This window comes from Taurulus bubalis, assembly GCF_910589615.1.
Source record: "Taurulus bubalis genome assembly, chromosome: 21".
Lineage (NCBI taxonomy): Eukaryota > Metazoa > Chordata > Actinopteri > Perciformes > Cottidae > Taurulus > Taurulus bubalis.
This window is the reverse complement of record NC_136609.1, coordinates 4993849-5020657: the sequence shown is the minus strand read 5'-3', so window position 1 is coordinate 5020657 and position 26809 is coordinate 4993849. Positions and strand designations below refer to the sequence as shown.

The 26809-nt window shown below is 40.5% G+C and overlaps 1 protein-coding gene across 2 annotated transcripts; it reads right to left on the bottom strand.

Moving 5' to 3' along the window:
* Positions 1 to 1178: 1178 nt before the first annotated feature.
* Positions 1179 to 22042, bottom strand: pnpla4 (patatin-like phospholipase domain containing 4). Of its 2 annotated transcripts, none has more exons than XM_079236547.1 (7): positions 21987 to 22042; positions 7510 to 7698; positions 6446 to 6540; positions 5024 to 5159; positions 4599 to 4664; positions 3179 to 3331; positions 1179 to 1578 (listed from the first exon to the last, which is right to left on the bottom strand). In XM_079236547.1, exons 2-7 carry the CDS (start codon positions 7687 to 7689, stop codon positions 1447 to 1449), a joined length of 762 nt encoding a protein of 253 aa, XP_079092673.1. In that variant the 5' UTR covers positions 7690 to 7698; positions 21987 to 22042; the 3' UTR covers positions 1179 to 1446. The 2 variants fall into 2 exon arrangements, with proteins under 2 accessions (XP_079092673.1, XP_079092674.1); XM_079236548.1 differs by having other exon boundaries at positions 1179 to 1519.
* Between the last annotated feature and the right edge of the window lie 4767 nt (positions 22043 to 26809).

Here is a 26809-nt window from a genome sequence, read left to right as displayed (position 1 = left end):
TGCAGAAAACACCTCTTTATCTTGAGAATATAGAGATTAATTATTAGTCAATTTAGTCGTAATATGCGTTTGGGAAACAACACCCTTGCCTGTTTTAGAAATACAGTAACCTTTAACCTTTTAAAAAACCATCTTATTAAAAATAGGTGCCCTTACCTCAAATGTCATACCCAAACTAAAAAGGGCGTATCTCTGCGACCACTAGGGCTATTTGAATAATTTTGGTGTTATAATAATAAAAGGTACACATGTACATGGAAAAAAAATGAAAAGGTTTTAGGTCCGCCTAGAAAAAAAGCACTTTCAGGATGATAATTTCTTTGAAATGATGCAGCTGTAAGGTCCAACTCTAACCCAAATCATAGCACTATATGTGAACATTCTCTAACCCAAATCATAGCACAATATGTGAACATTCTCTCTGCAAAGGATGCCTTTGATAAAGTGAAGCAAAGTTAGAGAGGGTTTAGTACAAAGAAAATTCAGGCGAGGACTCAAATTTGCATTGGGGTACATTTGCGCGCATCTGTGACATTTACATTTTTTCATGTACCAAACCATATATTTCACTTGTATATTACTTATGGTGTTCAATACATCAGTATTGGGGCTTTTTTTCATAAAGCAAGCTATGATTCACAATTGCTCAGTCTAGGGGGCGATTGGTTTCTAAAAGTTAAGGGTATTTCACAAACTGCAAAACAGTATTGATGCCCAATATTCAGCCCTAAAGTCATCCTACTTTACTGAAACATAGCCATAAATTAAAGAAAGGTCTTGTTTAATGTTCCAATTGGAGCCTTTCGGGCATTATTGGCCTGACTGTGTAGTAAAACATAATCAATTTGCCTCCTTCCTTGTGAAATGTCCTCTGTGAAGCAGCAGTCTCCTTAGAGAAGGTGACTGTCCTGAAGGAGCAGCGGTTCACACACACACCAGTTCAACTGGCTGACATCTGATAGAGAACCGGCTCACGCACAGACCGGTGGAAATATCCGGTGCTTCAAAGACGACGCTCCATCCTTGCATCCTGAGGGAGCTTCCAACATCCATGATGGCAGCATGGACTTCCTGTGAAGTGCTGCGATATCCAACATTTATTTTTCCTCACTGCTTCAAGCTAGGGGAAATTAAATGCCTCCATGGAAAATTGATGAAGAGTCCATGTTCACATGAGAGCTTTTCGTCACGTTCAGCTGCTTTCAAATATGCTGTCAGAATATGTGTGTGATAACACTTATCTGACTGAAGCTGACAATGATACACACACACACTCCTTCATGATCTGCTTTATACATAAACAACAGTCAGTCTTGATTTTTTTTAATTATTATAATTTTATAAAAAAAAACTGAAATCACAGGGAATAAATACAGTACAATGTAAATGGTATTTGGCTTCATACTTGTTCTTAGAATCGGTTCTTCCTATCGGGGCATTGGCACGTCACCTCATCCAATCCTCTCTCTTTAGGAACCTCACAGCATCATTGAACCCGTCTTCACATAAAGACTGCATGCTGCGGTTGGATGGAGGGAACAGAGCCTGGTTCAGACGTTTGATGTTCTCCATGGAGAACTGAAGAAACCAAAGGACACATTATGTTAAATCTATAAGGAAATCAGTGACAGAAGGTGAGCTCTACCTGTAAGGCAATGTTTCCACTAAAAGTAAAAACGTTTTTAAAGAAAATTAATAATTAATATACATTTGGATATATAGCTTCTGTGCTTCTGAGTTTCATTGTGTCACTATGTTCATGTCAACAATCACCAATAGACACACATTAGAGCCACAATTGCCCATTTAATCAGGTTTCATTCGGGCAAACAAATTGTATGTGTAGATTTGTGTTTTTGACTGAAAAAAAAAAAAAATATTATATATATATTTTTTTTTCCCCCTCTCCTTTGGTCATGCAGATGGTTTTGGTTGTATGTGCTTCGGTTTTGATACATCTTTGTGTGGCTTTGGTTTGTGATAATCAAAGCACCGACAAATTACCTTTAAAAACTAAATAAAATAATCATATGTCCAATTTACACAACAAGTAACCAACGAATTGTCAACAGTGTTAGTTATCGTGAACTTCACCCTACAGTATATTCACGAAATCAGATATGTTCAAATCTAGAGACTTGGTAAACCTGGAGCTTGCACAATTAATGTACAAAACACAATATATTTAGTGATTCAGTAACCCAAGTTGAACTTTGTATGATTACAAAGGAAAGAGTAGAAGAAATACGTATCAATAGTTAAAGGAGTCATTTTGTGAGTGGTTCACAAAGAAAGAGAAAATGAACACTAAGTAGAAAAAACATATATTCAAAATAGAAGGATTAACTGAGACATGACATTAGTGTGCATTTACATCTTAGAGATCTTCGGGGACACATGTTGCAGGAACTGATTCATATCAAAGTATAGGCTGATTTAAGGCTTGATCTACAGCTTATTATTTATTAGGATCAATATTTAAGTGTACATTGAAAGTGACGGAAATAGAAAACCAATATAAATCACAGATGTCGATATTATCTCAAGGATGATGTCTACAGAAGAGCGGTCAACGGAAGGTCCAAAACCAACATGCCACAGCACTCTCCACATTATTAAACATATTGTTTAGCTCATCATAACATAGATTAAAGTACATTTACATTGTTTTGGGAACATCAGTTTCTTTTAATCTTTTTTCACAATTGGGTGTCATTTGATAAAAACTACAGTGACTTATTGAGCCTTTCTAAAAAAAGAAGCTGAATAATCTTTTTAGATTTTTGTCTTCAGTAACCTACATGTTACACACAAACTGAAGGCAGACTCTACCATGCAAGATGCCACCTGCCAATCAGAACTCTAAACATTCACACCCCGATGGGTCAATGCTTTGTGAGAAATTTGGGGTTCAGTATCTGGGGGTGGGGGGGGATCAAACCACTGTTCTTTTCATTTGGAAGACGACACGCTCTACCTGCGAGCCACCCATGTCACACATTTAAAAAATGGGCTTGTTTGAATAGTGCTACTTCTTCACAAATATTCATTCACAGTTTGATTGAAACATTTTGGGATATTTAAATGATTAGATAATATTTTTAATGTACAACCGGAAACCTTAGATGTGTCAGTTCCTCATTGTCGAACCAATTTGATCAGATGATCCAGTACTCACCATTATGTTCATGTTGGCCAATCTGAGTTGAGTCTTGAAGCGCCCTCTGTAGACAGGACACACATCTTGCAGTCCAGCGAAGGGAGACAGAGTGATGGTGCGTCCCGTGGGCAGAATCGGCAGGCTATCAGTGAACCCTCCATCAATCCATTTCTAATAAAACAAAACTAGAGTCTATAAAGATTGTCATTCTTGTTCATTTTATGTCTTGAAATATTAAAAGGTAGAGGTGAAAGAATTTGCTGTGTCATTCCACAGAAATGTCACTGTTTCCATTTGGGGGAAACCCAGAACAAAAGCACAGTAGTGTGTTCTTGTCATTAAAATCTAAACTTAAGGGGTGAAGACGAGAACTCCGCCCCATTATTTTCCTAGTCTTGCATAGCCACACCAGATCTCCACAGCTCCGTCAGCTCTGGAGAATGGAAGGTATATAGGAAAGATATACCGGTATTTATAACTTCCGGCTGAGCGCCGCTGTGTTGGAGTTTTCCCCGGAGAACGAGAGGGTCGCCTCCCTGCGGGTTGCGGGGAGTAAGGCTCTAACTGTTGTTTGTGCTTATGCACCGAACAGCTGTTTGGAGTATCCGGCCTTCTTGAAATCGGTGCGAGGGGTCCTGGTGATTGGGAGGAACTGTTTGCCCGATCTGAACCCGAGTGGTGTCTCGCTATTGGACTTCTATGCTAGTCTCGGGTGAAGAGGAGCACCTATATCCCTGGCGGAGGCCGCTACAGTAGTCAAAAAGCTCCTTGGTGCCAAGGAGCCGGGGGTGGATGAGATCTGCCCTGAGATGCTGGACATTGTTGGGCTGTCTTGGCTTTTCAATGTTGCATGGGGGTCGGGAACAGTGCCCATGGACTGGAAGACCACTGGCAGGTGGTGGTTCCCAGTTTCAAAAAAGGAGAATGTGCTCGAACTATTGGGGAATCACACTACTCAGCCTCCTGGGGAAAGCTTAGGACAGAGTGCTAGAAAGGAGGCCCCGACCATTTGTCAAGCCTCAGATTTTAGAGGAAAAGTGCAGATTCTGTCCTGGTCGTGGAACAGTGGACCAGCTCTTTACCCTCGTAAGCCTGCAGTAGGAGCTGTGTTCGTATTCTCTGCAATAAGTCAGACACGTTCCCAGCGGGTGTTGCCCTCCGCCAGGGCTGCCCTTTATCACCGGTCCTATATCTAGGCACAGCCGGGGGGCGGAGAACGTCAGGTTCGCGGGTCTTTGGATTGCCTCTCTGCTGTTTGCAGATGATGTGGTTCTGTTGGCCTCTTTGGACCATGAGTACTGGGTTTTTGAGTGTGTATGATGTCTGAGCAGGTGCCTCTAAAATGTATCAATCACTGGAAAAAATAAGGGACCAATGTGCTTTTGTAGAACCTCAAATTCTACAAATGAATCAACGTCACAGTGAAACAGTCCGTTACCTTTCCTCTAAATTCCACTGGTTTGAGTCCAGCATAGACAGGGACATAGCTGCTGGCCAGCAGAGCCTAGAGAAGTAACAAATGAGGGTTATTTCATCAGTAAGTGAGCACACTTTGACCCACAGTGACGTGAAACAATGATTCTTCAGCAGGAGGTCACTGGACATTGAATGTTTTGGCCTTGTCCACATCAAACATGAAATACTTTGTAAATGTCACATTAAAAGTGAGACTCAAACCCTCTTTGTGTCCCATTTGTGTACCCCTTTCTAGTTACACAAGTATCAACTTTGTTAGTGCCATTTTCTCGTCAGCAGTAAAAAAAAAATACTATCAAACACTAAGCTGTAGAATGAATGAAACTAAGCATGTAAAATAATCAAACATATATTAGGTGTAAGTGTTAAGAGAGTGGGAGTGTGTACCGTAATGAGCTCCTCCCGGGAGGTAAATTTGGATATGATGTGGTTCTTGCCACTTTTGGAGTGTGTTATTGAGACGTGGAGGCGGTCAGTAGCCAGACTGTGAGCCTCACTTGGCAGGATCTCTTCTATCCCGTCCCTGGACAGAATCCACACACAGAAACTCATTTGTCTGGTTATTAATGATAACGTCCCCACAGGGCATCATAAACACTGTGCTTTGGACTGCAACATATAATTATCCCTCAATCTGTTGATCAAATCAGTAAAGCATACTAGGATGTAACAATGGAGTCCATTCACAATATGGAGTTTGGTTGCTGACTTTATTCTTACTTGTTTTTTTTCCGTTTTATATATAAAAAGGTGTTTTAATAATTTATATTTATATATATATATATATATATATATATATATATATATATATATATATATATATATATATATATATATATGAGAGACAGTGTTTGCCAAACCTTTTAATTCAATTCAGTTTATTTTATACAGCCCAACATCACAAATACAAATTTGCCTCGGAGGGCTTTACAATCTGTACACAGAACATCCCTGTCCCGGGACCTCACATCGGATCAGGAAAAACTCCCCCAAATAAAGATAGTAAAAACCCTTTCACAGGGAAAAAAGGGAAGAAACCTGAGGGAGAGCAACAGAGGATCCCTCTCCCCGGATGGACAGAAGCAATTTTAGGCCACACCAGAGACTAACTGAAACCTACACTGTACATTTACGACCACTTGACATCTTTGCTGCTAATATCTTCTCTGCTCCGATCGCCAACACCTGTCTGCTCTGATATCATCCACTGTCACCCTCTTCCTTAAATCATACAAAGGGCATTTTTACATTTTAGGTTTCTATTTCTTGGAAAATTCCACTTGAAACTTGCACATTTTGGGGTTCGCTGTGTGACAAATTCAGAAGGATGTATCATTGAACGTTAATTTGAGGTCCAACTGTGAATAAAGAGAAGCATGTATTTACACTCACAAAGCTTAGAGACACAAGCTGCAATTGCAAAAATAGAACTGAGATGTATCGATATTGGCGTGGACATAAGGGCCTGCTAAGCCTTCTCTGCTAGCCTAAACAGAATCACAAAGTTTAAATTTAAACTTTGCGCCGCGATCAGCTGTTAAACAGGATGCGTAGGTACAGAATCCACGGCCCGCCACTGCACAAAGGCCACCTGATGAAATACTTGGTTCACAAAGCTCGGTGTGGAGGAGAAGAGTTGTGCTGCATGTTTTCAATTTGATGTACAATGCAACTATAATGTTTACCCTGTACGTTTTTATGAAATATCCACGCAATATTGTACCATAATTTTCATGACATCCTTAATACAAATTGTATATTTTGCTTTAGTTGTGTTATATCACAGATGTCAGTGTAATGTGTAATTACCGGAGTGTGAGCATGAAGTTGTATCCCGGTGTGACGGCTCCAAAGCGCTGTTGTCTCACTCCATCAGCAAACCTGTACGTGAACTCTTTACAGTTCTGGAGGAGAACACACAGTAATGACGTCATACCTCATTCAGTTCTCCTTGGTTTATGAGGAGTTATTTAATCACATCTCAGTGTTTAGGACGATTGGTAATCTGTATCAGGACATAACCTGTACAAGTTCCTGGATAATTTAAAGGAAGCTCATATTGTAATCTGGACAGAGAGGAAAAACTGTTTTGCAAATGGTTTAACATGATACACCAATGAAAACAAGATTCACAAATGTAATAGAAAACAGTTTAAAAAAGCAGTTGTTCACTAATATAGTTTCCTGTCCACAACCTAAAATAACAAATTCACAACTTAACATATTTTTATGAAATTATGAAGTTTTTTCCATCTCATTATCCAAACCGCTTATCCCATTTAGGGTAGCGGGGGCTATGGAGCCAATCTCAACTGTCATTGGGCGAAGGCAGGTCACCAGTTTATCTCAGGGCACAAATAGAGACAGACGACCATTCATGGTCACATTCACACTTACAGGCAATTTTAGAGTCTCCAATTAAGTTAAGATGCAAGTCTTTGGACTGTGGGAGGAAGCCGGAGAACCCGGAGGGAACCCACACTGCCACGGGGAGAACATGCAAACTCTTGCTGTGATGTGATGGTGCTAGCCACTGCACCCCATGAAGCCATAGTTTAAAAAATATCCAAATAAAGTTGTTCATTTATTCTCCAAATATTATCATCTTTAGACATTACTTTATACATTTTTTAAGAGCCAGTAAGTGTTACAAATTAAGAGAATAAATATTTGATGCTGAGAACAGCACAACAGAGAAGGAAAGGATACAGATTACAGTGAACTGTATGTACAAGTTAAAACCTTTAGATTTCAGCGTGTTCTAAATTACAAAATAAGCAAAATTCTATGCTTATTTTTCTCTGGGTCCTCTGGAAACCCCTCTAAGACCCCTGGTGGTTCCCCTAACCCCACTGAGGAGGCCAACACTCTACCTCTAACTTTTCAGGAGCTGTGATGAGTACTGCAGCCACCAGGGCCCCGGCCGAGGCCCCTGCACAGCACCTGAGGGAGCCCAGCAGCTTGTCCCCATGGCGGAGAATAGCCCCCACAGCACCGAGATGGTAGATCCCCAAGAAACCACATGCAGCAAAGGACAAGTTCAGGACGGTCATCTTCAACACCTGCACAGACGGACAAGACACCCACCATGTTGTAGGGCTGAAGAACCAATTACTATTGCCGATACTGCTTTTATTAAGTGTGGCTTCAGCTAGAGGGGTCATAGACCCCTATAGCAAAGCGCACTTCATATTATTGCTCGGGCTTATTAAGTGTGGCTTCAGCTAGAGGGGTCATAGACCCCTATAGCAAAGCGCACTTTATATTATTGCTCGGGCTTATTAAGTGTGGCTTCAGCTAGAGGGGTCATAGACCCCTATAGCAAAGCGCACTTTATATTATTGCTCGGGCTTATTATTATTATTACTTATTATTATTCTTCTTATTCCGCCAAACTTTGGACCGTATCTTCTCCCACAGCGTTGCCCGCACATGCATAAAAAATACATCAAAACGTGCGGCCCGATCGGGAATCGTGAGCTATGACTTTTCTAAGAGATTCGACCAGCCATTTTCCCGAAAAGTGCGAAAAACGGCGAGAAATTGTCCCATTGACTTGACTGGGGTTTCGGACTGAAGAGAGCAAAAAAACATACATCTTTGTGCCCACAGTGACTCGCCATAAAGTATCGTAGAGAAATGATTTAAAGTTTAAAACGTTGACAAAAGTCTGGAGTTTATTTGCCCAATTGGGCATTTTTTGATAGCTAGCACAGTTTTCATGTAATTATTGTTCAAGTTTAGGAAAATGTGGGAACCATTTCAGAGTTTACAATGGGTGTGTGTGGGGAAGGTTAGAGCTGTGATGTCATCGCTAGAGCACGAGGAGCTGTGTCCTAAACAACCTTTTTGTATTTGTATTTTGCCATTCACTCCACAATATTGACTTTTGAGGCATAATTTATATATGAAAACGTTGGAAATATTGTGCCGGTGGTACACATGCGTCGTGGAATCCAACAAATGTATACTGTTTTGTCAGCAAGCCTGAAAGCGACATGAAGACCGGCCAACTGCTCCATTAACCTCCATGTTAAATCGGACCACAATTTTCTCTCATGACGGAAACGTGAGCACTTTACAAACTGAATTTACGCCCTCATTTATAAATCCTTACAAATATTTAAGTAGACGGAAACGTTCTCAGAAGTCTTGTGCTTCTCATGATGTCATTATTTTCGTGATGGGATCCATGGTTGTCTGTCAAATACAGTAGTTTTAAAGTTAGTTTTTTCATTAAATCAACTCTCCTGTCTCTCTCTCTCAGTGAACACCATGGCAACGGTGACACACACGCACACACGCGCAGGAGGAACTGTCAATTGGTCAGCTGACATCCTGACTGTTTGTGCTTCTCATGATTTCATTATTTTCGTGATGGGATGGGATTCATGGTTGTCTGTCAAATACAATAGTATTATTTCTTGGTGTAACCACACCTCCCTACTCAATTCTGCGCCCTACCTCGAATAATGGCCCATCTTCATTACCTACACTTACACCGGTCTCAAGACACAAATAAACGCCTCTTAACTTCTTTTCTTCCATATGCTTCCTCTTATTAAACACTTAAACAAGCTTAAGACTCATAGACACGGTTTAAACATCCTAATATTACCAATAAGGCACACGAATAGACATTTTAGACCATTAATAACGTCCTTTGTCAGACGCTCATGAGCCACACCCACGGTTTTCCCGCCTTATGCAAATGAGCTGCACCCACAGAGACTTTCACCCAGACACCTGCAAAGAGCTCCTCTCCCCTCCTCCTATTCTAATTAATGTTAAATATAAACTAATCTCTAAATCCTTGAACTTATTCAATCCCCTTGGCTTTTATTCAAGTTCAGGAACATAGAAATCCACTACAGAGCTGTGTCCTAAACAACCTTTTTGTATTTGTATTTTGCCATTCACTCCACAATATTGACTTTTGAGGCATAATTTATATATGAAAACGTTGGAAATATTGTGCCGGTGGTACACATGCGTCGTGGAATCCAACAAATGTATACTGTTTTGTCAGCAAGCCTGAAAGCGACATGAAGACCGGTTAACTGCTCCATTAACCTCCATGTTAAATCGGACCACAATTTTCTCTCATGACGGAAACGTGAGCACTTTACAAACTGAATTTACGCTCTCATTTATAAATCCTTACAAATATTTAAGTAGACGGAAACGTTCTCAGAAGTCTTGTGCTTCTCATGATGTCATTATTTTCGTAATGGGATTCACGGTTGTCTGTCAAATACAATAGTTTGAAAGGTTGTTTTCTCATTAAATCCACAGTTCAGTCTCCTGCTCTGTGACAGTGTCACACCTGTTTTAAGTTAGCCAATCAGGGCTGTCACCACGACAACCGGTGATACAAACGCAGGAGGAGCCAACTGACGTTGGTCAGCTGACATCCAAGACACTCTATTTTAAACTCTACAAAAAACGTTTCACACACATTCTTATATATCATACATTAGACTTAGACACACACACACACAGAATTATCACAAAACGATTGACTGTGTGTGTCTATGTGCGCCCGCGTGTGTGTGCGCGCACGTTTTTTGACCCCAGAAAGTTGATGAGTGAGGAGATACAACTTGGATCGACCTTTCACCCAATGAGTCTGTTGTTGCTGGGGAAAAATGGACAACACAACGAATCCGATTAGGCTCCTCCCATAGAAGAAGTCTGATTGGCTCTTTTTTATTTGGCTTTCGGTTAAGGATTTTTTTTTTCATTGTGTAAAAAACTACGTTTTTCACCCTCTCAAAGAAAGTCATTTGATCTGATAATTCTGAAGGTGGCAGAGGTTATTGAGGTTATTGTGTTATTGAGAGATGTGTTACCTCAATAACACATCTCACTACCGGTAATGTATACATATTGCGACGTCTTACGGCAGTAGTAGCCACACTTTCAAAATTTCTTGTGAAATTTTCTAGTTATTATTATTCTTCTTATTCCGCCAAACTTTGGACCGTATCTTCTCCCACAGCGTTGCCCGCACATGCGTAAAAAATACATCAAAACGTGCGGCCCGATCGGGAATCGTGAGCTATGACTTTTCTAAGAGATTCGACCAGCCATTTTCCCGAAAAGTGCGAAAAACGGCGAGAAATTGTCCCATTCACTTGACTGGGGTTTCGGACTGAAGAGAGCAAAAAAACATACATCTTTGTGCCCACAGTGACTCGCCATAATGTATCGTAGAGAAATGATTTAAAGTTTAAAACGTTGACAAAAGTCTGGAGTTTATTTGCCCAATTGGGCATTTTTTGATAGCTAGCACAGTTTTCATGTAATTATTGTTCAAGTTTAGGAAAATGTGGGAACCATTTCAGAGTTTACAATGGGTGTGTGTGGGGAAGGTTAGAGCTGTGATGTCATCGCTAGAGCACGAGGAGCTGTGTCCTAAACAACCTTTTTGTATTTGTATTTTGCCATTCACTCCACAATATTGACTTTTGAGGCATAATTTATATATGAAAACGTTGGAAATATTGTGCCGGTGGTACACATGAGTCGTGGAATCCAACAAATGTATACTGTTTTGTCAGCAAGCCTGAAAGCGACATGAAGACCGGCCAAGTGCTCCATTAACCTCCATGTTAAATCGGACCACAATTTTCTCTCATGACGGAAACGTGAGCACTTTTCAAACTGAATTTACGCTCTCATTTCTAAATCCTTACAAATATTTAAGTAGACGGAAACGTTCGCAGAAGTCTTGTGCTTCTCATGATGTCATTATTTTCGTGATGGGATCCATGGTTGTCTGTCAAATACACTAGTTTGAAAGCTAGTTTTTTCATTAAATCAACTCTCCTGTCTCTCTCTCAGTGAACACCATGGCAACGGTGACACACACGCACACACGCGCAGGAGGAACTGTCAGTTGGTCAGCTGACACTTGACTGTTTGTGCTTCTCATGATTTCATTATTTTCGTGATGGGATGGGATTCATGGTTGTCTGTCAAATACAATAGTATTATATCTTGGTGTAACCACACCTCCCTACTCAATTCTGCGCCCTACCTCGAATAATGGCCCATCTTCATTACCTACACTTACACCGGTCTCAAGACACAAATAAACGCCTCTTAACTTCTTTTCTTCCATATGCTTCCTCTTATTAAACACTTAAACAAGCTTAAGACTCATAGACACGGTTTAAACATCCTAATATTACCAATAAGGCACACAAATAGACATTTTAGACCATTAATAACGTCCTCTGTCAGACGCTCATGAGCCACACCCACGGTTTTCCCGCCTTATGCAAATGAGCTGCACCCACAGAGACTTTCACCCAGACCCCTGCAAAGAGCTCCTCTCCCCTCCTCCTATTCTAATTAATGTTAAATATAAACTAATCTCTAAATCCTTGAACTTATTCAATCCCCTTGGCTTTTATTCAAGTTCAGGAACATAGAAATCCACTACAGAGCTGTGTCCTAAACAACCTTTTAGTATTTGTATTTTGCCATTCACTCCACAATATTGACTTTTGAGGCATAATTTATATATGAAAACGTTGGAAATATTGTGCCGGTGGTACACATGCGTCGTGGAATCCAACAAATGTATACTGTTTTGTCAGCAAGCCTGAAAGCGACATGAAGACCGGCCAACTGCTCCATTAACCTCCATGTTAAATCGGACCACAATTTTCTCTCATGACGGAAACGTGAGCACTTTACAAACTGAATTTACGCTCTCATTTATAAATCCTTACAAATATTTAAGTAGACGGAAACGTTCTCAGAAGTCTTATGCTTCTCATGATGTCATTATTTTCGTAATGGGATTCACGGTTGTCTGTCAAATACAATAGTTTAAAAGGTTGTTTTCTCATTAAATCCACAGTTCAGTCTCCCGCTCTGTGACAGTGTCACACCTGTTTTAAGTTAGCCAATCAGGGCTGTCACCACGACAACCGGTGATACAAACGCAGGAGGAGCCAACTGACGTTGGTCAGCTGACATCCAAGACACTCTATTTTAAACTCTACAAAAAACGTTTCACACACATTCTTATATATCATACATTAGACTTAGACACACACACACACACAGAATTATCACAAAACGATTGACTGTGTGTGTCTATGTGCGCCAGCGTGTGTGTGCGCGCACGTTTTTTGACCCCAGAAAGTTGGTGAGTGAGGAGATACAACTTGGATCGACCTTTCACCCAATGAGTCTGTTGTTGCTGGGGAAAAATGGACAACACAACGAATCCGATTAGGCTCCTCCCATAGAAGAAGTCTGATTGGCTCTTTTTTATTTGGCTTTCGGTTAAGGATTTTTTTTTTCATTGTGTAAAAAACTACGTTTTTCACCCTCTCAAAGAAAGTCATTTGATCTGATAATTCTGAAGGTGGCAGAGGTTATTGAGGTTATTGTGTTATTGAGAGATGTGTTACCTCAATAACACATCTCACTACCGGTAATGTATACATATTGCGACGTCTTACGGCAGTAGTAGCCACACTTTCAAAATTTCTTGTGAAATTTTCTAGTTATTATTATTCTTCTTATTCCGCCAAACTTTGGACCGTATCTTCTCCCACAGCGTTGCCCGCACATGCGTAAAAAATACATCAAAACGTGCGGCCCGATCGGGAATCGTGAGCTATGACTTTTCTAAGAGATTCGACCAGCCATTTTCCCGAAAAGTGCGAAAAACGGCGAGAAATTGTCCCATTCACTTGACTGGGGTTTCGGACTGAAGAGAGCAAAAAAACATACATCTTTGTGCCCACAGTGACTCGCCATAATGTATCGTAGAGAAATGATTTAAAGTTTAAAACGTTGACAAAAGTCTGGAGTTTATTTGCCCAATTGGGCATTTTTTGATAGCTAGCACAGTTTTCATGTAATTATTGTTCAAGTTTAGGAAAATGTGGGAACCATTTCAGAGTTTACAATGGGTGTGTGTGGGGAAGGTTAGAGCTGTGATGTCATCGCAAGAGCACGAGGAGCTGTGTCCTAAACAACCTTTTTGTATTTGTATTTTGCCATTCACTCCACAATATTGACTTTTGAGGCATAATTTATATATGAAAACGTTGGAAATATTGTGCCGGTGGTACACATGCGTCGTGGAATCCAACAAATGTATACTGTTTTGTCAGCAAGCCTGAAAGCGACATGAAGTCCGGCCAACTGCTCCATTAACCTCCATGTTAAATCGGACCACAATTTTCTCTCATGACGGAAACGTGAGCACTTTACAAACTGAATTTACGCCCTCATTTATAAATCCTTACAAATATTTAAGTAGACGGAAACGTTCTCAGAAGTCTTGTGCTTCTCATGATGTCATTATTTTCGTGATGGGATCCATGGTTGTCTGTCAAATACAATAGTTTGAAAGTTAGTTTTTCATTAAATCAACTCTCCTGTCTCTCTCTCTCAGTGAACACCATGGCAACGGTGACACACACGCACACACGCGCAGGAGGAAATGTCAGTTGGTCAGCTGACATCCTGACTGTTTGTGCTTCTCATGATTTCATTATTTTCGTGATGGGATGGGATTCATGGTTGTCTGTCAAATACAATAGTATTATTTCTTGGTGTAACCACACCTCCCTACTCAATTCTGCGCCCTACCTCGAATAATGGCCCATCTTCATTACCTACACTTACACCGGTCTCAAGACACAAATAAACGCCTCTTAACTTCTTTTCTTCCATATGCTTCCTCTTATTAAACACTTAAACAAGCTTAAGACTCATAGACACGGTTTAAACATCCTAATATTACCAATAAGGCACACAAATAGACATTTTAGACCATTAATAACGTCCTCTGTCAGACGCTCATGAGCCACACCCACGGTTTTCCCGCCTTATGCAAATGAGCTGCACCCACAGAGACTTTCACCCAGACCCCTGCAAAGAGCTCCTCTCCCCTCCTCCTATTCTAATTAATGTTAAATATAAACTAATCTCTAAATCCTTGAACTTATTCAATCCCCTTGGCTTTTATTCAAGTTCAGGAACATAGAAATCCACTACAGAGCTGTGTCCTAAACAACCTTTTTGTATTTGTATTTTGCCATTCACTCCACAATATTGACTTTTGAGGCATAATTTATATATGAAAACGTTGGAAATATTGTGCCGGTGGTACACATGCGTCGTGGAATCCAACAAATGTATACTGTTTTGTCAGCAAGCCTGAAAGCGACATGAAGACCGGCCAACTGCTCCATTAACCTCCATGTTAAATCGGACCACAATTTTCTCTCATGACGGAAACGTGAGCACTTTACAAACTGAATTTACGCTCTCATTTATAAATCCTTACAAATATTTAAGTAGACGGAAACGTTCTCAGAAGTCTTGTGCTTCTCATGATGTCATTATTTTCGTAATGGGATTCACGGTTGTCTGTCAAATACAATAGTTTGAAAGGTTGTTTTCTCATTAAATCCACAGTTCAGTCTCCTGCTCTGTGACAGTGTCACACCTGTTTTAAGTTAGCCAATCAGGGCTGTCACCACGACAACCGGTGATACAAACGCAGGAGGAGCCAACTGACGTTGGTCAGCTGACATCCAAGACACTCTATTTTAAACTCTACAAAAAACGTTTCACACACATTCTTATATATCATACATTAGACTTAGACACACACACACACACAGAATTATCACAAAACGATTGACTGTGTGTGTCTATGTGCGCCCGCGTGTGTGTGCGCGCACGTTTTTCGACCCCAGAAAGTTGGTGAGTGAGGAGATACAACTTGGATCGACCTTTCACCCAATGAGTCTGTTGTTGCTGGGGAAAAATGGACAACACAACGAATCCGATTAGGCTCCTCCCATAGAAGAAGTCTGATTGGCTCTTTTTTATTTGGCTTTCGGTTAAGGATTTTTTTTTTCATTGTGTAAAAAACTACGTTTTTCACCCTCTCAAAGAAAGTCATTTGATCTGATAATTCTGAAGGTGGCAGAGGTTATTGAGGTTATTGTGTTATTGAGAGATGTGTTACCTCAATAACACATCTCACTACCGGTAATGTATACATATTGCGACGTCTTACGGCAGTAGTAGCCACACTTTCAAAATTTCTTGTGAAATTTTCTAGTTATTATTATTATTCTTCTTATTCCGCCAAACTTTGGACCGTATCTTCTCCCACAGCGTTGCCCGCACATGCGTAAAAAATACATCAAAACGTGCGGCCCGATCGGGAATCGTGAGCTATGACTTTTCTAAGAGATTCGACCAGCCATTTTCCCGAAAAGTGCGAAAAACGGCGAGAAATTGTCCCATTCACTTGACTGGGGTTTCGGACTGAAGAGAGCAAAAAAACATACATCTTTGTGCCCACAGTGACTCGCCATAATGTATCGTAGAGAAATGATTTAAAGTTTAAAACGTTGACAAAAGTCTGGAGTTTATTTGCCCAATTGGGCATTTTTTGATAGCTAGCACAGTTTTCATGTAATTATTGTTCAAGTTTAGGAAAATGTGGGAACCATTTCAGAGTTTACAATGGGTGTGTGTGGGGAAGGTTAGAGCTGTGATGTCATCGCTAGAGCACGAGGAGCTGTGTCCTAAACAACCTTTTTGTATTTGTATTTTGCCATTCACTCCACAGTATTGACTTTTGAGGCATAATTTATATATGAAAACGTTGGAAATATTGTGCCGGTGGTACACATGCGTCGTGGAATCCAACAAATGTATACTGTTTTGTCAGCAAGCCTGAAAGCGACATGAAGACCGGCCAACTGCTCCATTAACCTCCATGTTAAATCGGACCACAATTTTCTCTCATGACGGAAACGTGAGCACTTTACAAACTGAATTTACGCCCTCATTTATAAATCCTTACAAATATTTAAGTAGACGGAAACGTTCTCAGAAGTCTTGTGCTTCTCATGATGTCATTATTTTCGTGATGGGATCCATGGTTGTCTGTCAAATACAGTAGTTTGAAAGTTAGTTTTTTCATTAAATCAACTCTCCTGTCTCTCTCTCTCAGTGAACACCATGGCAACGGTGACACACACGCACACACGCGCAGGAGGAACTGTCAGTTGGTCAGCTGACACTTGACTGTTTGTGCTTCTCATGATTTCATTGCTTTTATTCATATCTGTTGTGACTGACTCATGGATTTAAACATGGTTATTCATTTCATTTTATTTAAACAAACCAACTGAAGTCTTGGGTAGGAGAGAGGCAAAGTTGTACTTTTTTACATTGAGCAGCTCTGGTTAATTGATGGCTGACATGATTGTTTCAAGGTCTTCTCCCTCTTCTGCCCCTCCCAATGGGCTTTTCGCATGAGTGTTTCAGTGCTTTTTTTTTCCCGCCATTCGATCTATATACCGCCCCCTGTCTGTCTAACTCTGTCTGGCCCCCCCCTTTCCGTGGCTGACATGATATTAGTTAATCTGATTTCTCTCTCTCTCTCTCTCTCTCTCTCTCTCTCTCTCTCTCTCTCTCTCTCTCTCTCTCTCTCTCTCTCTCTCTCTCTCTCTCTCTCTCTCTCTCTCTCTCTCTCTCTCTCTCTCTCTCTCTCTCTCTCTCTCTCTCTCTCTCTCTCTCTCTCTCTCTGATAGCTAGCACAGTTTTCATGTAATTATTGTTCAAGTTTAGGAAAATGTGGGAACCATTTCAGAGTTTACAATGGGTGTGTGTGGGGAAGGTTAGAGCTGTGATGTCATCGCTAGAGCACGAGGAGCTGTGTCCTAAACAACCTTTTTGTATTTTGCCATTCACTCCACAATATTGACTTTTGAGGCATAATTTATATATGAAAACGTTGGAAATATTGTGCCGGTGGTACACATGCGTCGTGGAATCCAACAAATGTATACTGTTTTGTCAGCAAGCCTGAAAGCGACATGAAGACCGGCCAACTGCTCCATTAACCTCCATGTTAAATCGGACCACAATTTTCTCTCATGACGGAAACGTGAGCACTTTACAAACTGAATTTACGCTCTCATTTATAAATCCTTACAAATATTTAAGTAGACGGAAACGTTCTCAGAAGTCTTGTGCTTCTCATGATGTCATTATTTTCGTGATGGGATTCACGGTTGTCTGTCAAATACAATAGTTTAAAAGGTTGTTTCCTCATTAAATCCACAGTCCAGTATCCCGCTCTGTGACAGTGTCACACCTGTTTTAAGTTAGCCAATCAGGGCTGTCACCACGACAACCGGTGATACAAACGCAGGAGGAGCCAACTGACGTTGGTCAGCTGACATCCAAGACACTCTATTTTAAACTCTACAAAAAACGTTTCACACACATTCTTATATATCATACATTAGACTTAGACACACACACACACAGAATTATCACAAAACGATTGACTGTGTGTGTCTATGTGCGCCCGTGTGTGTGTGCGCGCACGTTTTTTGACCCCAGAAAGTTGGTGAGTGAGGAGATACAACTTGGATCGACCTTTCACCCAATGAGTCTGTTGTTGCTGGGGAAAAATGGACAACACAACGAATCCGATTAGGCTCCTCCCATAGAAGAAGTCTGATTGGCTCTTTTTTATTTGGCTTTCGGTTAAGGATTTTTTTTTTCATTGTGTAAAAAACTACGTTTTTCACCCTCTCAAAGAAAGTCATTTGATCTGATAATTCTGAAGGTGGCAGAGGTTATTGAGGTTATTGTGTTATTGAGAGATGTGTTACCTCAATAACACATCTCACTACCGGTAATGTATACATATTGCGACGTCTTACGGCAGTAGTAGCCACACTTTCAAAATTTCTTGTGAAATTTTCTAGTTATCATTATTATTCTACTATATCCACTGCTGCTGTTATTAATGGCCGTCGTAACCTTTTCATCATGATATGAATAATTCATATGCATTGAATATGTTGTAACTCTTATGTTGTTCATTCTGTACACATGACATGTATTACACTTCTTACCATCCTGATAGAGGGATCCTCTGTTGCTCTCTCAAAGATTTCTTCCTTTTTTTTTAAAGTTGTCCCTGTACCAATGTGAGGGTCCCGGGACAGAATGTCGTAGGTGTACAGATTGTAAAGCCCTCTAAGGCAAATTTGTGATTTTGGGCTATAATAAATTGAATCTTGATTGCTGTAACACACATTATTAAAACAGAAGCTGTTCGAGGTAAAGGAGGCAGCTGATTTGTCAAATTATGATGACTGACAAAAAGTGCCGCTGACACCAAATGTCTCTTATGCTGCTGCTGAATTCCCCAATTCAATTAACAAACCATCACCAATATTAATAGCATTAAATGAATTTAACACATTTCAGTAGTGATGGCGAGATGAAGCTTCCTGAAGCATTGAAGCTTTCCATCCAATTGGTTCGCTCATGTGCCGAAGCTTCATGGGGCTTCATCTGCTCTACTGCGCCACCAAGTGGACAATACATGTAAAACAGGCAGTGATCATAACGACAACATGGCTTTAGTGTGTGAAGCTTTAAATCAAATAAATTATGTTTGTGACGCCAATACATCAATTATTAACTTATTAATATTGTGTCTAACTTTATGATATAATGGCGGGGTCAAAATCAAAACTCGAAACAAATTGGGAGAGGGTTGTGATGTGACTGTGGGTCAGCGGCTACAATATCCGACTTTCAGTCAGAGGATCGGTGTTTCGAGCCTCGGCTCCGTTAGTCCATGTTGATGTGTCCAATATTTTTTTAAATAAAAATAAGAACTTTTTCACAGTGCTGGGCTTTTTGAGACTATTTCGCCTGCTTTATAAAATACCCTTTCACAGATACAGATGAAGCTGGGTACAGAGAGGAAGGGGGGAATCCATTGAGTTTCGCTGCCCCTTATATTTCAAATCGCACGGCAAACCCACAAACCATTTTCTGAATCAGTCACGTGGTACGACCGGCTCGCGAGGCTTCGAACGTCACCGCATACGTCATCGACACAAGCCTCGATACGCGCTTCACCAAAATCTACCTGGATTACTCGACACGCGCATCGAAGCCTCGACACGAAAGGACACATCACTACATTTCAGGAAGGTTAATGAATTACATATTTTATTTTTATTTGAATAACATTCATTACAAGCTGTATTTAGTCATTTTTGCGTGATCTAGGTATTTGCGACATTGTTGTCTTTAAGGAAAAGTTCTTAGATTCTGGAGTAAGACTCCCATTGAAACGCAGCACACTTATTACCACGACTGCGGTCAAGTGAGCCCACATCCGCCGAGTGAGCCGCAGTTGCAATTCTAAATGCACCTCTATTCAAGGTGTTACGGTACGGGGGCCAGCTCAATGTCACAATATTCAAACAGCTCTAAAAACAGATCCATAGACTTGTACATAAATATTCCACTGCAGGCTTGTTCAGGGTGACCTTTGCTATGCCCATGTGCATGGCCTCCAAACATTACTTTGCAGTTTTTGAGAAAAGTGAATTCAAAGTCTGCCTAAATTTCATAATGATATTCATAATTTCACAATATTCAAACAGCTATAAAAACAGATCCTAAGGTTTGTACATCGATATTCCACTACAGTCTTGTTCAGAGGGACCTCTGCTATGTCCATGTGCATAGCCTTTAGATATTACTGTACAGTTTTGAAGAAAGGTGAATTCAAAGTCTGCTTAAATTCCATAATGATATTCGAAATTTCACAATATTCAAACAGCTAGAGAAACAGATCCTTAGATTTGTATATTGAAATTTTTTAGTTTTGGCATTTTGAAGATTTAATTGACAGTGGACAGGAAATGAGGGGGTAGAGAGAGAATTGGAACGTTATGTAACAAAAGTCACCATCCAGAGCCATATAAATAATCGCGGTTCACCCCTCTGCCATTGGGACACTAGAACTGATCAAAAAAATGTATTGGAAATGCATTTTGTGCAAATAAATCAACAAACATTGTTTCTTGTGGTTTTGGGGCTCTTTTTAGATATAGTCCGGTCCTTTGGGGGGTTTTCCATGTTTCTCGTGTCTCCTGTTGGTCTCTGTTACTTGTGTTTGTGCGTGCCGTGGGCGTGGCTTACAGCACCTGGGCTCATCTCCACACCTGCACATCATCTTCAGCACCTGTCATCTCATCAAATCCTTCCTGTTAAATACCCCTGGCTTCCATCTCTCCAGTTGCCAGATTATTTCACCATTTCAATTAGTATGTTGACTCTGGGCCTCTTTAGTCCTCTCAACGATTTAGACTACTCTTATGCTTTACATTGTTTTTGACTGTTACTAACTCCTGTTCCCTGTGCCCAGGATTCCGTGCCTGCATTCCTGCCCAGCCGCCCCGTCACTTTGCCGCTCAACATGCATTCAACTCCTGCTATACCCAAATCACCTGTGTTTATTAAATAAAGTCCATTCCGTCACCATACCTTGACGTCCCTGTGTCTGCGCTTGGGCCCGGCCAAAGCCGAACCCTAACAACATAACTTAATATTAATGTATCTTTATACAAAATGACTAAAAAGACAAACGCTTCCATTAAGTGTTGATTCTCAATTTCGACGATCAATTCGATAATGTCTACGTAATATTATATGAAGTCTTAATGGGCATAGCAGAGGTCCCCCTGAACACTACTGCAGTGGAATTTCAATATACAATCTAAAGATCAGTTTCTATAGCTGTTTGAATATTGGGGAATTATGAATATCATTATGAAATTTAAGCAGGCTTTGAATAAAATTTTCTCCAAAACTGTACAGTAATATTTGGAGGCCATGTACATGGACATAGCAGAGGTCATCCTGAACAAGACTGCAGTGGAATTGTTATATACAAGTCTATGGATCTGTTTTTATAGCTGTTTGAATATTGTGAAACTGTGAATATCATTATGAAATTCAAGCTGACTTTGAATTCACTTTTCTCCAAAACTGTACAGTAATATTTTGAGGCCATGCACATGGGCATAGCAGAGGTCCCCGTGAACAGGACTGCAGTGGAATATTTATGTACAAGTCTATGGAACTGTTTTTATAGCTGTTTGAATATTGTGACATTGAGCTGGCCCCCCGTACCGTAACACCTTGAATTGAGGTGCATTTAGAATGGCAACTGCGGCTCACTCGGCGGATGTGGGCTCACTTGACCGCAGTTTACCACGGTGTGTTTCTCCACGAGGATAAAGGCTACATGCCATGAAGAGACGTCATTACATCCACATTTAAAAGTCAATTTTCATGAATGCATAACGTTAGTGGTTAATGGTTTCTTTTTAAGATTTCTAAATACACTATGGTACGAGCTTTAGTAGTATTTACCAAACATATGTAGCGTTTCAGAATAAAACTAGCTAGTTAATGACACTACGTGAATTTTTGTGCGGCGGAGGAGGAGAGGACATACCGTCTGCTGCGTTCACTCGTTTCCATTAGTTGTATTGGTGAACACACAGAACCGTCCGATGTCACTCTGAAGCTAGGCTCTACTGTTGTTACAACGCTACACGTCGGTCTGCGTCAAGGGAGAACCGGATACAGTAACAACGTTTCTATTTCCGTTTATGATTTTCACAATAAAACATCCACCATAATAACCATAAATGAGTTAATTGGCGGTGTCCTGCACATGGTAGACATGTATACAATACATACCTGCCATAACTTATATCTACAGCATTTCCGTGCAGGCTAATGACGCTGATTAGTGTGAACAGTAAGCGTTTCCTGCTCCGTTGCCATATGTTTCTCTTGTGGTTAAAGACCATGTTGCTATTGTCTGCTTTGTATTGTTTGGGGTGTATTCTTAAACTTGAAAAGGAAATCACAAGCTTCACATCCTAATGTTTATTGGAATTATTTGATTTAGGGGAAATAAAGGAATGTTTCAAAGGTCAGAGAAGAAAACTTTTATTTAGAACATATACCAAATAAAAACAAAAACATCAAATAAAATAAACAGTAAACATATAGCAAACTCGTAATGTATACATTATTTAAACTAACAGAATAAACATCATGAAAATAAATATTGTCTGAAAATATTTGTATTTGTAAAAGTCCTGCATAAACATATTCTAAGTCAGGGTTGGGCAATTAATTTTCCCAAGGGGCCACATGAGAAATTTGGACCGTTGTGGAGGACCGAACCAATAGTCTGAACTTAATTCAATTAGCTCAATATGAATGTTATTACTTTATTAAAAAGCTGTTAATTATATGGTTTTGAGCTGCTACTGGTAAGAATAATATAATAATAATAATAATAATGTTACAATAAGGCTATGAAAATAAGTAAAAAAATGTAATTTAATTTTTTTAGATTTTTTTAAACCTTACCTTAAATATGTATGTTAAAGACCAGCAATGTATTAACTTTAAACAAAAGGAATAAGTGCTTTTGATCTTTTCCAGTTCAGTTGTTCTTACTCGGGGAGAAAAGTCCAGTCTGAGTTGGCTTGAACAAGAGCATGAAGTCTGGTTGAATGAGGTGGAGCTGTGAAGGACAGCTGAGAGATCTGATCTGTTGAACTTCATCACTAGAATGTGTGTTCTCATGTAGGTAGATCCAAAGATAACCAACATCTTCTGAGCAGGCCTCATGTGAGGAAAGTTCTCCTCTTTGAGAGAAGAATAAAAATCCAGAAGTGATCCTGACTTAGTGCTCTGCCATAGTGTATCAGACCGCAGGTCAGATCCACGGCGGCTTTGCGTGATTCATTTTCAATCTGGAGGCGGAGACTGCAGCGCGAGGCTCCTTGGGAGGCGGGGGTCTTGCCGCTGCACCCGCTGCTCGCTGAGGACAGAAACTGCATAACAATACGCTTTCACTTCAGTCTCCAAGTCGGCAACACTGCCCGTCGTGAGGCTGCATAAGCGCGTGCGCGTGCACACACACACACACACACACACACACACACACACACACACACACATACACACACACACACACACACACACACACACATAAATAAATCGCCTTCAAAGTAAAAGCAGTGCCGTTTGTATTGCATTCATGGCGTGCACCTTATTTATTTAATTTTCATTTTTTGATTGACCTCACGCGGGCCAGACTGGGAGAGCCCACGGGCCACATCTGGCCCGCAAGATACCCAGGTCTGTTCTAAGTCAAGGTATCATTATGCAGAAAATTGGATCATAAATACTGATGCATTAATGCTGTGTTCATCTCTTTAATATTGCAGCTTGTGAAGATTGAGCTCATTTCAATTACCGTACAGACTGCAGGGTAGTTTAATCAATAATACCAAATAAAAAGAGTCTCAGTGATTTTATTTTGTACTAATATCTCAATCTGCAAATTAACTCTCAAGTTAATAAATAAATGTAGTACAGTAAGATAAGATCAATCAGAATGTCTGGGTTTGGGTTTCTATTGGTGTCACCAAAATAATTTGAAGGATTTCTTCCACAGTCTTTTATTTAACATGTATATCTTTCATAAATTGTTTAGCCACATGAGGGGCCTGAGTGTTTGTATAGTTCTGATAATTGTAGCCTACTTACAACATTGAATCTAATCGGAAAGTACATCCTGTTTGTTAAACTGATGAGAGGAAATGAAAAGAATGAGTCTGTAATTTATGCTGACATGCAAAATACACAAAGTGCATGTGTATATGTTTTAAATAACATGCATGTAACTAATTTGTTATTTATCAAAAGTATATCTCTTGAAAATCGCTGCTTTACTTATTACATATAAAAGGTGATGAGGCAGTCAACATAGTCCTGAACCTTCAATATATACATTTGCTCTTCTAATGATTTATATAATTGGTTTATAATTTTTGAAGCGTAAGGGAGAACTTCAGGTTCGGGTGTCTCCGGGTCGCCTCTCTGCTGTTCGCAGATGATGTGGTCCTGTTTGCCTCCTGAGACTGGAGCGTTTTGCAGCGAGTGTGAAGCGGCGGGGATGAGAGTTAGCACCTTCACATCTGAGGTCATGGTGCTCTGCCGGAAACCAGTGGATTGCTCCCTCCAGGTGGGGACGGTGCGGCTGCAGCAGTAAAACAGGCGCTGCACCGTACCGTCTTGGTGAAGAGGAGCTGAGCCGGTCTAAGTTCCAACCCTTACCTATGGTCACAACTATGTCGTAACCGAAAGAACGAGGTCTCGGATACAAGCGGCCACAATGAGTTTCCTCCATAGAATGGTCGGGCTCAGCCTTAGAGATAGGGTAAGGAGATGATTTCCTCTGTAGGGCTTGGCCTTTGAGATAGGGTGAGGAGCTCAGACATCAGGAGGGAGCTTGGAGTTGAGCCATTACTCCTTCGTGTCGAAAGGAGTCAGCTGAGGTGGTTCGAGCATCTAATCAGGATGCCTCCTGGACCCCTCCGGGCATGTCCTGGGAAGAGACCCCGGGGAAGACCCAGGATCCACTGGAGGGATTATGCCTCCCAGCTAGGCCTGGGAACGCCTGGGGATCCCCAGAATGAGCTGGAAAATGTTGCGGGTGAAAGGGAAGCCTGGGTCAGCCTGCATGGCCTGCTGCCACCGTGACCCAGCGGATGAAAATGGATGGGTTTTTAGTGGTTCCCCAGAGAAAAAGTTTAGGACACACTGCAATAAAAAGTATGTTTACCTCTGAGATTTAGTGGAGTATCAAAGAGCAGAAAATGGAAATACTCAAGGCTATAGAATAACCTCAGAATTGTACTGACAATATTTGAGTAAATGTACTTACTTTCCAAGTAGTTACTTATAACAATCATGTTTGTATGTAGAATGATAAATACAAAGTAGCTAACCCAAAAGTTGTAATACAATTCCTCCCACACGATGTCTTAGTCTGTCATATCATAACCAAAATAATAAACCAGAGTGCACTTTTATTATAAGCCCTACTTTGTCGTTTTCCCGCCTAAAGCAGTGTCCCTGGAGTGCAATTCTTCCTCTGCAACCACTTCAGTCAGCATTTATTTCCTATGGACCCCTTCACCATTGGAATACTCTGCGTTTTTCTCTCGCCTCTGCTTTTCTGGCACATCAGCAAAAATTTCTTGCTCCTTTAGTGTTGCTTATGATTAAGTATAGACTAAAGTGGATTAGGTGGGTTATGCGCTGTGGAGAAAAACAGAGCTGAACTCCATCAGAGGAGGCAATGGTGTCAGTGGGCCGCAGAAATAATGGAGGGAGGATAATGCATTTGGTTTGGTGAAGGATTAACAGAGATGCACTGATAATTTTGCAAGCAGCAGAAATGTTTCGTGTCTGGAAGGAAAGAGTCACAGCATTATTTTCTCCCTTGATGCTGAGTTTTGGGGCGGCTGTAGCTCAGGGGGCCGAGTTTTGGGGCGGCTGTAGCTCAGGGGGATGAGTGGTCGTGCCGCAACCACAAGGTAGCCGGCTCTATCCCCAGTCCCCCCATAGCTCACATGTCGAAGTGTCCTTGAGCAAGACACTGAACCCTCAAATGCTCCCCGGGCGCCTCACAGGGTTGCCCACTGCTCCCTATCCAGGGATGGGTCAAATGCAGAGAAGAATTTCCCCAAGGGGATTAATAAAAGTGCATGTTTCTTCTTTCTTTCTTTTCATGATGATGATGATCTGACTGAAATAAAATTAAAAAAAGGACCTGCATTCATCCAGCTGCTCAAGTGAAAATACTGTAAAAACTGTAAAGTATCAAAGTATGAGATTACACAAGAGATTGTGGTCCCTGTCAAACACTAGTTATGTATTGTTTTCAGTTACTAGGTTGTTATGCTAGGTTGCAATGATGCATTATTAAGCAAGCAGTGTTTTAACATTGTATCAGGTTAAGGTGAAGCTAATCTCAACCATTTATAAATGCCGTTAGTTTAATCCATACAAATTCTTAACTGATGACATTTCATCACAAAAAAATCATATTCTGCAAAATAAAGTTATTCTGTCAGACACATTTCCTTTTGAGTTGTAGTGGAGTTGAAGTGTAAAGTCACATAAAATGGAAAGACTGCAGGAAAGTACTTCAAACTGCTATTCATACAATTCACAGACCTCATTGCAGATGATTTTCATTGAAAACTCTTCACACAAAAAGTGGCAGTTTAGTGGCAATATAAGAAACAGCAAACCCATAACACATGCATATAGCTTAAAGTTTTTCGATTGACATGACAACAGCAAGGGAGAGGGACTTAATTTACTCCACTATATCTTTACATAGCAAATAGTTGTTTGCTGCTATTTAAATGTTCAGAATGTGAAATACAGCTTCTTTAA